The following is a 12,523-nucleotide window of genomic DNA, read 5'->3' as shown; positions in this document are numbered from 1 at the left end:
GCAAATAAAATCAGGACTATAGGCGAAATAAGTTGGAAACTTTGAGTATTTGAAGATGTTTATGCAGAATCCTCTCCAAAATTCATGTTAAAAAACTCCATTCAATTCTTGTAGTATTTTTACTTTAAAAAGAAAATAAAAAAACGTTGCAAGTAGGTAAAAAATACTGCTTGATGAATTAATATAATAAAAGCTAATTTAGAACATACTGCTTGTCTCTCGGCATACAGTTATCACACAAGATTACAATAGGGGCCCATAACCGGCTCTGTGCTACAGATCCACAATATAGAAGCGCCTAGTACAAGCGCCTGTTTTGATAAAGAATAATGTGAATTTTTCCCTCTTTCAGGGATTGAAGACCTCAACCGCAACCAATCTTCTTTCTCGAACATGGTGGTTTCCTGTATTTGCCTTCTTTGAGAAGAACATTCAGGGTTGCATCCCATGCAGCTTCTCCTGGCCCATTTCTTGGCCTCCTAGTTGCTTCAAATCTTCATGTAAAACCTATTCCAGAGTTCAGAAGACGGGGGAAGATGTTGAAAAATGCACCTAAATGCACCAATGAAAGGACCAAAAAGGAAAAATAAAAAAATTCTCAACCAAAGGAATACCTTCTTATCTTAAGAAGATGCTACTGTACATAATGAACTGGACCAAACATTTATATCTTTGATTACAAAGGTGGTTGCACACCAGATGCACAAGCATCGCGCTCCCTGTATTTTATCACATTCTTTGACACTTGCACTACATTTTTGGATCCGTGTCAGGTGAGACTAGTGTAGTCTATGGAAGTGTCTGAGTCCTGTTGGGAACTTTCATAAAGTGCTGTTATAAGAATGTCTCATACAAAATATTTCATTTCTCTTTGAACCATTGGTTTTTGTTCCCTATGTCTCATTTGGGGCTTTTTGGACATTTGAGGGTCATTAACAAAACCAATACATTTATGGTGACATAGGAATGGCACTTATTCTGACACAGGCCTGCACAGAGTTATTATTGTGCATGAAGTACATGTACTAAAAGATTACCAGAACTACACAAAAACTTAGAAATATTCACATTATAATATTTTCCTCTAAAACATGAACTTTCCTTAAGAGGCAAATGTATTACTGTACCACATAGAACAGACGCCTTCAGTCACAAGGACAGTTTTCTGATTTATCAGTTTTGGGCATTAAAGCACTTGTTCACCTTTTTAAATATTGATGAATTTTGTATATAAAAATAATGGACACAAAAGGTTATGTGACTTTGTCAATACATTTCATCACTAATCCTGCGTTACATCCTGTGTCCAGAGCTGTATTCATAATTCTGCTGTTTTCTTTTGGAAATACAGTACTTTTCAACACAGACAGTAACTGGTAAGAGTGTATACGGGGCCCTGTTTGTCCAGCATATGCCAAAAGGCTGACCACTTAGCTATCTTCAGCACCATCTGGGGAGACTGTTGTGCATATATGGCTCAGGTTTCCAGTATCAAGTACAAACCAGTACTATTGCTACTCTACCAGTCTTAACACATGAATAAAGTATTCTTTTTTATTCTATTCTAGTTAAAAGGGTTATCCACTAGTGGACGATCCCTTATTAATGGCTCCAGGGTGCTGCATGATGATAAAAAAAAAAAAATAAAATCTGTTAAAATCTATACTTAACTCCTGGACAAGCGACGTTCCTCATCTCTCAGCCCTGTGTCACCCGCCAGTCTCCTGACATAAATAGTGTCACGTAATCACTGTAGCCAATCGGTGATTTCCATCTGAGCGAGAACAGGAAGCTATATGCAATGCTTATACAGTGGCATGTATCGTAGCTGTGCATCAGATGTATACATCAGGAAATCCTCCTAAGGCCACGACCCCACTATCAGTATTCGGTCAGTATTTTTTCTCAGGCGTGGGAGCCAAAACCTGGTGAGGAACAATCAGAGAAAAAGTATAATAAATGCAGAATTGGTGACTTGTTTCTATCACCCACTCCTGGTTTTGGCTCCCACTCCTTAGAAAAAATACTGACCGAATACTGACAGTGGGACCGTGGCCTAATGTATACTATCAACGGAGGACATAAGTGCAGGAACAGAGCTTTGCTGATCTTCTTTAATGGAGTGGCAAAAGTTTATTCTTTTTAAGAAGATTACTGTATAGTACCTGGTGTAAAGATTAGATTTCCCAGGATGTAAATCACTAGAAAGGAATGCAGTCCATGCACTGATCCAACAGGGGCTTCTGTCGGATTTCAGCTCTGAAGCCCATGGAATTGTAACGGCAGCTCTGCACCTCTAATGCCAGCTTTTCTATTATCAATACAATATATGTAATGCAATGTATTTACAAAGTTACCCAAGTTTTTATTTCATATATACTGTAAATTGTAGAATGGTGTTCGAAGGTGAACATTTACTTTTAGCTTCTGAGGTTTACGTATCTTTAGAGGTACTATAAAAAAATTAAAAGACTCCAATATATTATATTCCTGTTATCACATATTGTTATGTATGAATACGGCTGAATGATTCTAATTTATATATATGTCTATGGATTTTTTTTAGAATTTTTTTTCTTTATAAATTAGAATAAGTTTAATAGGCTTTAAGAAGTAAGACCTCGTTTATTCCATGTCACCCAAATATCCAGGTTACTTCCTGCCATACAAGAGGAGGATGCTGGAAGTGGCAGGGCGTCCTTTACTGTATGTTATCTTACTGTGGTGTGCATGGTTTATTTAATTCTTATTTAACACTTGTCATTTTTATCATTGGTTGCACAATTTCACACTTAACTACCTTTTGACTTTTAAGAAATGGACTAATAACAAACAAAAAGACTTTTGGATTTGTGCAAATAACACATGGTGATTTTTCAGAATCATCTTGCAAAGAGAATAGGGGGACTTTTATTCTGCAACTTGAGCCAGAATTCTGTTAGGAAAAAAAGTGGCAAATTTTGGAGCACATTTGATTTGCTCAAGAATTTGCGACTTTTTTTCATTTTGCTCTGCTCTCAGCACTTTAAAAAAAAAAAAAAAAAAAAAAGTGGCCAGGGCTTAGCTAGAGGTGTGGATCATTCTGCGGCCCAACAAAATAAGTGTAATTTACACCAGTAAAAATTGAAAGTAATAAAGTAAATCTACACCAGCCTATATAGCATTGCTATGCTCGCACATGAACAGAAAAGATTAAACAAACTTATTTAGAGGCCGTTGCCTTTTAATAAATTTGTCATACTTAAAGGGGTATTCTCATCTTCAAGATCCTGTCCAAATATGTAGTAGGTGTAATAATAATAATATTAGCAAATACCTTCAATTAGAAATGTAGTGTAGTTCTTCTGATTCGCTATATCGCTTACCCCATGTGCAGAGCATTGCAGTAGCTTTGGTATCCATGGTTACAACCACTTGAAACTAGCTGTCATTATATCAATGGTCGTAACCGTGGATACCTAAGGCCCTGCACATGAGGTAAGCAACATGGTGAATTATAAAAACTATACTACATTTCTAATTAGCGGTATTTGCTAATATTATTATTATTATTACACCTTCTACATATTGGGATAGGATCTTGGAGATGGGAATACCTCTTTTAACTCCTGTTAATTTTTCATTAAGACCAGGTCTTACATAAATGTGCCCCATAGTCTTTTTGTTTTTTCCTAGGTTTCTTAAGGTGCTTACCACTCTTGAAGGGGGAGATGTTCACCAATGGTGCCACTGGCTGGAACAAGGACTACTGCATTTCATGGTTGAAACTAACAGCCTAATATGCATATACGAAGCTGATAGTTTGGATCAGGAGGGCCGCTGTCAGTGTGGAAATTGTAGTCTGCACACGGACTCTGAAATGCAGACGTATTAAGCCGCCACAGTATAGATTACTTGTTTTGGAAAAGGTCAGGACCCTTTCTAATGTTGGGAATGACTTGAGAAGAAATCCCAGACTTTTTTTTGGATTTCTTGCAGATTCAGCAATTAATCTATAGAAGTATTGGGGCTAAAAAAAATTAAGACTTAGGTTGATTTTGAGACATTGTACAAGTTTTTTCTCTACTAAGAAAAAATATTTTCCTGAAGCAATAAATAGTAAAATATATAACTTTCATCCTGAAGCTTCACTGAATGTTATGTTCTCTTGACCAATCATTTCATCATTGTGTGTATGTATGTATTGTGAGCTCTTTATATGTACTCTGTTATTTTGCACCTTGAAGATATATTGTAGATTGTTGTAATTCCTTTAGTATATGGTCTAATGCCGTTCACAAAAAACACTCACTTGTACCAGTGTATTCATGAAGGCTGCATTCACACTGCGTTTACAGAGCCAGTTTGGTGTAGATGCCAAGAAATCTCCATGATCTTGCATCAACTGTATCCAGAAGCACCCATTCACCCGAAACCTGAAGAAGACCAAAAGCATGTATTTTTGGTTCCCACCAGGCTGGTATACTTTTTTTTATTTCCTGTATAGACTAGGCTATTAGATACAGAGGCATTATGCAAAAAGTATACCTCACATTATGTTTTTTACCACGGAAGCCTGTGGTTGATGGATGTCACTGTATGGCTATACAGTGGCATACGTCGGAGGTAAGCTTCTGGCAATCCTCCCTTCAACCACAGTTTTAATGCAGCCTTAATTTGAAGTTTCTTGATACCAAAAAGTGACTTAAAAACTGAGCTTTTATTCAAAGGCCGGTTAGTGTATAAATAGCATATTTTTGTACACAGTATGAGTTGTTTTTTTAATGTTCCATGAAAGTGCACATGGATATGGATTTTGATAAAATTGTTAATATGAAATAAACCAAGATGGTGCTGTCATGTCTGTGTCACATGGTCCAACTCCTCCGTCTATTTCTTTACAAACTTTCATGAAAAACAAAATTGTTACTTAGCAAAAGGGTTCAATGTCAATAATAATTTTATATTTTCTCACTAAAATTGTGATTGATGAAGCATTGGGTACCTTCTGCCACCATATAGCCGAGAACAATCATTCCTCATTCCTCTCCTATGGTTTCACATTATAGAAGCAAAGGCATTCAATGTGCCCTCAAATGGTAGCTATATAATACGGCATGCAATGTAATATACAGTATTTAAAATCCAAAAGCCTATGAACAGCTTACTGGGATGCAACAACGCAGATAATGATGACGCGGACGTAGTCAACCAAAGCAATTTTTTTCCTACCACAGAATGAAAGTCTAATTATAGGAACTGATGGTTATTCAGGTATATGGAAACAAGCACAGTGTTAGCCATGTACAATGACAATATCAGTAGTATCACAAATGCTATATCTTATTCTAACCAGCTATTTCTCAGTTAAACAACGATTAATGTCTTTCTATCCTAGCTTAACGGGTGTCACTGTCAACAATAGACCCGTCGCCTTAATACGCTATTCAAGCACCTTTAATTGTTAAACGGGCACTAACTGGGGTCACCAGTACTTCCTTGAGTCACTTAGTTCCTTGTGTGTTCATCACACTGGCCGCCCTCTTTCCCTTCTGAAGCGCGGCCACAACCCACACCCTGTACTGTACGCCTACACAGGACGTAACGGCCCAGTTCACTCGGGTCTTCTTGAAACCACAGCAGACGTCCGGCCTCACCCAATGATCTGTGTCCGACCTGCGGTGTTCAGATGTCGGGTCTTGACTGATGAAGACTGGGCTTTTGGTCTTGACCGGCACAGTCTGGGCTTCAGTACTTGACCAACGACGTCTCACCTGCCCTGGTCTCCAGCCACTCCTCAGTCGCCCTCCAAAGTGCTAACTTTGCTTTTATATTTTATAACTGTGCCACAGGTGGCACTTGACCAGGTTTTCCTTTCAAATTCTTCCCTCAGGAAATACTTCAGCCATCTTTTAGTTCCGGCCTACTCAGTGCTTTCAGTAGATGGCGACATTAGGTTGTGAGTGCCATAGAATGTTGATGTTCTACATTTTCTCTCCACCCCCTTACAAGACAACAAGGTTTAGGGTGGACCCAAATATATGTACTAACAGTGCATTATGTATCCATACAACACAGATCTGTCGTGCATGGCACCCTAATATTTGTTGGGGTCAGCAATGTCCCATCTAGTGTAACATACATTCCCACCTGTAGCCTACTGTACATACACAATGATACAAGGACACACAATGATTAAGGACCTGTGCGTCTGAAATGCGTCTGTTATCTATACCTCCCCCAAGGGGTTGTGACTATTCATCTGATTTATTATACATTCACATTTTAAATATTTTCTAAATAAAGAATTTTTGGATTTTCCTTACATGGTTGCTACTATACATGTAGCACACTTTCAACCATCCAGTTTAACAGTAACATGGTGCAAAAGCTTGATCAACCTAAAAATACCTGTAAGCAAATGTCTGCCACCATAGTGCTGACTCTCCATTGCTCTTTGTTGACATGGCTGCAGAGGTGTTGTCACTTCTACAGAACATGACCTCTACAGCCAATCACTTGGCTAAGTGGTATTGTGCAGTTTAACTTGGTATGACGGCTGAGCTTACTGATTGTCTGCAGAGGTCACGTGCTGTAATTCGGTCATCACTACTGCAATTATGTGAACAGAGACCATCGCTGAGGTGACAGAGAAGCAACAGGGAGTAATATAGATTTTCTAACTTCAAGCAGATTAAGCCTTCGGACCATTTTACTGTGAAGATGGGCAAGCCCTTTAAATTTGTTAGACTTCAGATTAAAATATCAGATTTAGGTATTTCAAGAAAATGCATAAATAGATTAGGTGGGGGGAAGGTATGCGATGGAGCACTTTTAGATAAATGATAACATGAGCCTAGTATAGTATGTATTTGATGAACGAGCTGTAGTATACCTCTAAGTGCTGCACAGCATGGTTAGCAGAATTTTTAGCTGTTTTCAGACATTGCTGACTAATACAAGGTGTATAGCTGTTAATGTTTTCCTGCCATCACTCAGTTTATCCATTAATCTACCGCTAAGGACTTTTCATACTGATAACACATTTTATACCACTTTCTGAAATATTGCTGTCCTTGCTTCTTAGACAATCTTTGACAAATGTATATAACTTTCATTAAAAATTTATCTTGGCTGTAAATTAAAACTGCTGAGGAACTGCCATAGCAACAAAAAGTAATATAGACCCTATATAAATGGTGGTCCTGAAGTGCAAGGCCCAAATATCTGGTTTAGGCTCATGTATAGTAGTTCTTCTAATGGTAAAGAGTTACCTATACAAAGTCCATCTCTGACAATACTGAACATGCCATTCTTTCTCTGAAGGATGCAAGGATTGGCGAGTAGATCATACAATTAATTTCCTACAAAAACGTCACCCTAAATGGGTAAAATTGCAAAGTGTTATCAAAAACAAGAAACTTTGCAATTTACCTGTTTATTATTTTGCCGTTCTTGAGAACCAAGGGTTTTTAAACGAGTTGACCACAAACCTCCTATACTAGCCTCAGGTGCTGGTGCCATTGCAGCGATGATGGCACTGGATCTCCCGGAAGAAGGGAATGCTGCTGCTGCTCTCAGACTTCTTCTGAATGTCACTTACAGCCGAACAAAGTCAGCATAAAGTGACTGCTGATCAGCTGCAAGATTTGTGACATAAAATCACACAAAGCCTAGGAGATCCAGTACAAGTCATGGATGGATCTGTGCCAGAATGTGAGCTGAGTATCCTCTGTTTATATTTTATAAGGGAGGAATATAGCAATTGAGAAGGGGTTGTCCAAGTAGAGTTTCCACCAAAAAAACCCCAGGGGATTGCCTGCCATACACATGGGGGTTTTTTGGGGTGTCTATCAGCCACAAAACATGCGGGGTGGGGACTTGAACATGTTACTCGAGCACCCATGATACTTGGTGCATACCCGAGCACCCGATGCAAACACGAGTAGCGAGCACTTGCGCTTAACACCAGTTTTCATAACATTGTCATAGTTTTTTTTTTCAAAAGTTAAAAAAAAAAACCCTCCAACCCTAACGGCTAAGAATGAAAGAAATTAGAACATTTTTATTTTATAATTTTTATCTGACTAAGGGGATTACACGGGGGATGATTTACTAATTATTGGGCTTTTGATTACTGTGATGGGGTCTATCACAATGATCAAAAGTCTGGAACCAATAGGAAAATTCCCTGCTGCTGCCGGGTAGGTACCGGCCGATCTCGGTAGGCGCATTGAATATGAGCCCGCCATTTTTCTTCATGAAGATGAGGAGGATGAGGGCCGGGGGACGGAGTAGTAGGGCCCGGGGAATGGCGGAAGTATTGAGGGGTCCTTGGGAATATAATTCCTCTCTTCTCTGACATGTTGTGTCAGCTCAGGACTTACCGACCGAAACCTGGTCGAGGAAGAGGACAGCTGATCGTCCGTTAGCTGGGAGGCCGATGCTGGACTTGTCACCTAGAGCATATTTTTAGCCCGATGTGATGTGGAGGGCCTCCTGCTATCCTATTGGATGCCTTGAGGGGTGCGGGGGGGGGGGAGAACCCAATTCTGCATCCAACCTAAGTAGTCCCCCTAAAGTAATTCTTTCCCTCTAACAGATGTCATGGGATCAGGTACACATTTCTCCGGTACTCAGTTTCTGGAACACCACAAACTAAGCTCTCAGGATGGCAGTGGATTTCTGTCTCTCATCCTCCTCCAGTCAGCTCTCTGCTGGTACTGAAGAACACCATGAATACTGCAATACAGTCTATCCAAGAGGCAACAGTGACCTCTTGTGGCCAGAGTCCGATACTGCAAGTCTATTCATTACCATCTCACAAGCGCAAAGCTGTGTAATTTCCAATTTTCAAGTAAGCAACAAGTGAAACGATAACATTTAATAATCTACATATTTGGTGTCCCACAAAGCAGCCATGTCCATGAGACATGAGGGAAATGCTGTAGATATAGTATATCTTGACTTCAGCAAAGCATTTGACAAAGTATCTCACACCATCCTTATTGAAAAAATGACCAAGTATGCAATGGACCAGGCAACTGTTAGGTGGATTCATAACTGGCTTAGTGATCGGACTCAAAGGGTGGTTGTAAATGGCTTCACATCCAGCTGGATGAATGTCTCAAGTGGGGTACCACAGGGCTCCGTCCTGGGACCTGTATTGTTCAACATCTTTATCAATGATTTAGATGAAGGAATTGAGGGTAAGCTGATTAAATTTGCTGATGACACAAAGCTAGGAGGGATAGCTAATACTAGAGAAGAGAGAGAGAGGATTCAAAAAGACCTAAATAAACTGGAGCAGTGGGCAGCAACCAACAGAATGGTTTTTAACAGGGAAAAATGCAAAGTACTACATCTGGGCAATAAAAATGAAAAAAGCATATACAGAATGGGAGGAATAGAGCTAAGCAACAGTACATGTGAAAAAGACTTAGGTATACTAATAGATCATAGACTGAACATGAGTCAACAGTGTGATGCAGCAGCAAAAAAGGCAAATACAATTCTGGGATGTATTAACAGAAGCATACAGTCTAGATCACGTGAAGTCATTATCGGTCTTTACTCCTCTTTGGTCCGACCTCATCTGGAATACTGTGTACAGTTTTGGGCACCACATTTTAAAAAAGACATAGACAAACTGGAGCAAGTTCAGAGAAGAGCGACCAGAATGGTGACCGGTCTGCAAACCATGTCCTATGAGGAACAGTTGCAGGATTTGGGAATGTTTAGCTTGCAAAAAAGAAGACTGAGAGGAGACTTAATAGCTGTCTACAAATATGTCAAGGGCTGTCTCATTGTAGAAGGATCATCTTTATTCTCATTTGCACAAGGAAAGACTAGAAGCAATGGGATGAAACTAAATGGGAGGAGACACAGATTAGATATTAGAAAAAACTTTTTGACAGTTAGGGTGATTAATGAGTGGAACAGGCTGCCACGAGAGGTGGTGAGTTCCCCTTCAATGGACGTCTTCAAACAGAGACTGGACAGACATCTGTCTGAGATGATCTAGTGAATTCGTCTTTGAGCAGGGGGTTGGACCAGATGACCCAGGAGGTCCCTTCCAACTCTACCATTCTATGATTCTATGTATAGTGTGTTCCATGCAAATACTGTGATTTCTATGTGGAGAATATGATCAGGTCCGGTTTTTCCGGTCTCCTGTCATGTGATTGCCGTTATTCACTGAATAACAGCGATCACAAAAACAAAAGTGTGCCCGCGGTTTACAATCATTTCTCTCTCCTCTGACATGATATGCATGTCAGAGGAGAGAGAAATGAAGCCCCCCGGTACCTCCGCTATCCTCCAATAACCCCCCAGATCTTCCCCCGGCGCTCTGGCATGTTGCTAGAGAAAAAAATGGCTGGCGCATGCGTAGTGCGCACGCCGAGATCTGCCCGGCAACAACAGGGAATTTTCCCTATTGGTTCATTTTGATCACTGTGATAAACCATATCACAGTGATCAAAATAAAAAAATAAATAAATCAAACCGCTTCTTGTTCCCCCCTTAGGTAAATGAATATTCTAAAAAAATATATATATATTTTTTTACTGTTAACCCAGGGTTGGGGTTAGTCCAGGGTTAAGGTTACGGTTAGGATTAGGGCTAGGGTTTGGATTTTTTTCAAAAGTTAAAAAAAATAAATAAAAAAAAAAATGACGACGATATGGCGACTAGTGTTGAGCGCAAGTGCTCGCTACTTGAGTTTGCATCGGGTGCTCGGGTATGCACCATGTATCGCAGGTGCTCGAGTGACCTGCTCGAGTCCTCGACCCGCATGCTTTGCGGTTGTTACACAGCCCAAAAAAACACACTTGGATTGCCTGCCATACACAGGCAATCCCCGTATGTTTTTTTTCGGTGTCTAACAACAGCTAAACATGCGGGACAGGGAGTCGAGCATGTCACTCGAGCACCAGCAATAAATGGTGCATACCCGAGCACCCGATGCAAACTCAAGTAGCGAGCACTTGCGCTCAAGACTAATGACAACTTATTCAATATGATGACCTAATGTTATCAAATTCTGTGCCATACCTCTGGGTTCAAAATGTTCACTATACCCCTTGATAAAATCCTTGAGGGGTGTAGTTTCCAAAATGGGGTCACTTGTGGGGGATTTCCACTGTTTAGGCACATCAGGGGCTCTCCAAACACGATATGGCATCCGCTAATTATTCAAGCAAATTTTACATTCAAAAAATCAAATGGCGCTCCTTCCCTTCCGAACCCTGCAGTGCGCCCAAACAGTGGTTTTCCACCACATATGGGGTATTGGCTTACTCAGGAGAAATTGCACAATAAATTTTATTGTGCAATTTCCCCTTTTACCCTTATGAAAATACAAAATTGGGGGCTGAAAAACATTTTTGTGGGAAAAATGTGAAAATTTTATTTGTACGGCTCAATGTTATAAACTTCTGTGAAGCACCTGGGGGTTCAAGGTGCTCACCACACATCTAGATAAGTTCCCTGAGGGGTCTAGTTTCCAAAATTGTGTCACTTTTTTTGGGGGTTTCCACTGTTTAGGCACATCATGGGCTCCCCAAACGCAACATGGCATCCGCTAACTATTCAAGCAAATTTTACATTCAAAAAGTCAAATGGCGCTCCTTTCCTTCTGTACGCCCAAACAGTGGTTTTCCCCCACATATTGGGTGTCTGCGTGCTCAGGAGAAACTGCACAACAAATTTTGTGGCCCATTTTCTCTTGTTACCCTTGAGAAAATTAAAAATTTGGGGCCTGAAGTAAAATTTGTGTGAAAAAAAGTTAAATGTTTATGTTTTCCTTCCATGTTGCTTCAATTCCTGTGAAGCTCGTCAAGGGTTAACAAACTTCTTGAATGTGGTTTTGAGCACCTTGAGGGGTGCAGTTTTTAGAATGGTGTAACCTTTGGGTATATTCTGTAATGTAGACCCCCTCAAAGTTACTTCAAATGTGATGTGGTCCCTAAAAAAATGGTTTTGTAAATTTTGTTGGAAAAATGAGAAATCGTTGGTCAACTTTTAACCCTTATAGCTCCCTAACAAAAAAAAAATATTGGTTCCAAAATTGTGCTGATGTAAAGTAGACATGTGGGAAATGTTGTTTATTAACTATTTTGTGTGACTTATCTCTGTGATTTAACCCCTTTACGACCTTGGGATTTTCCGTTTTTGCATTTTCGTTTTTTGCTCCCCTTGTTCCCAGAGCCATAGAGTTTTTATTTTTTTGGCAATATGGCCGTGTGAGGGCTTGTTTTTTGCGGGACGAGTTGTACTTTTAAACGCCATTACTAGTTTTACCATATCGTGTACTGGAAAACGGGGAAAAAAATTCCAAGTGCGGTGAAATTGCAAAAAAAATGCAATTCCACAGTTGTTTTTTTTTCTTTCCACGTTCACTGGATGCTAAAACTGACCTGCCATTATTATTCTCCAGGTCATTACGAGTTCGTAGACACAAAACATGTATAGATTCATTTTTATTTAAGTGGTGAAAAAAAATCCAAAGTTTGATTAAAAAAAAAAAAAAAAATGGTGCCAT

General features: G+C 39.7%; 1 protein-coding gene across 1 annotated transcript in view; it reads left to right on the top strand.

Annotated features, from left to right (window-relative positions):
• The window catches only part of LOC141154738 (phosphatidylcholine:ceramide cholinephosphotransferase 2-like), a 67,794-nt gene extending 66,345 nt beyond the window's left edge, over positions 1-1,449 (top strand). The window contains exon 6 of the mRNA XM_073641118.1: positions 353-1,449. Coding sequence (XP_073497219.1) covers positions 353-556 — 204 coding nt within the window. The 3' untranslated portion in view covers positions 557-1,449. The remainder of the gene's footprint in view (positions 1-352) is intronic.
• The last annotated feature ends 11,074 nt before the right edge of the window (positions 1,450-12,523 follow it).

This window comes from Phyllobates terribilis, unplaced genomic scaffold, assembly GCF_046119375.1.
Source record: "Phyllobates terribilis strain yellow unplaced genomic scaffold, ASM4611937v1 Scaffold_1__5_contigs__length_1240528914, whole genome shotgun sequence".
In the NCBI taxonomy this organism is placed as follows: domain Eukaryota; kingdom Metazoa; phylum Chordata; class Amphibia; order Anura; family Dendrobatidae; genus Phyllobates; species Phyllobates terribilis.
Note: the sequence above shows the minus strand (reverse complement) of the source record. Positions and strands in the feature narration are given on the sequence as shown.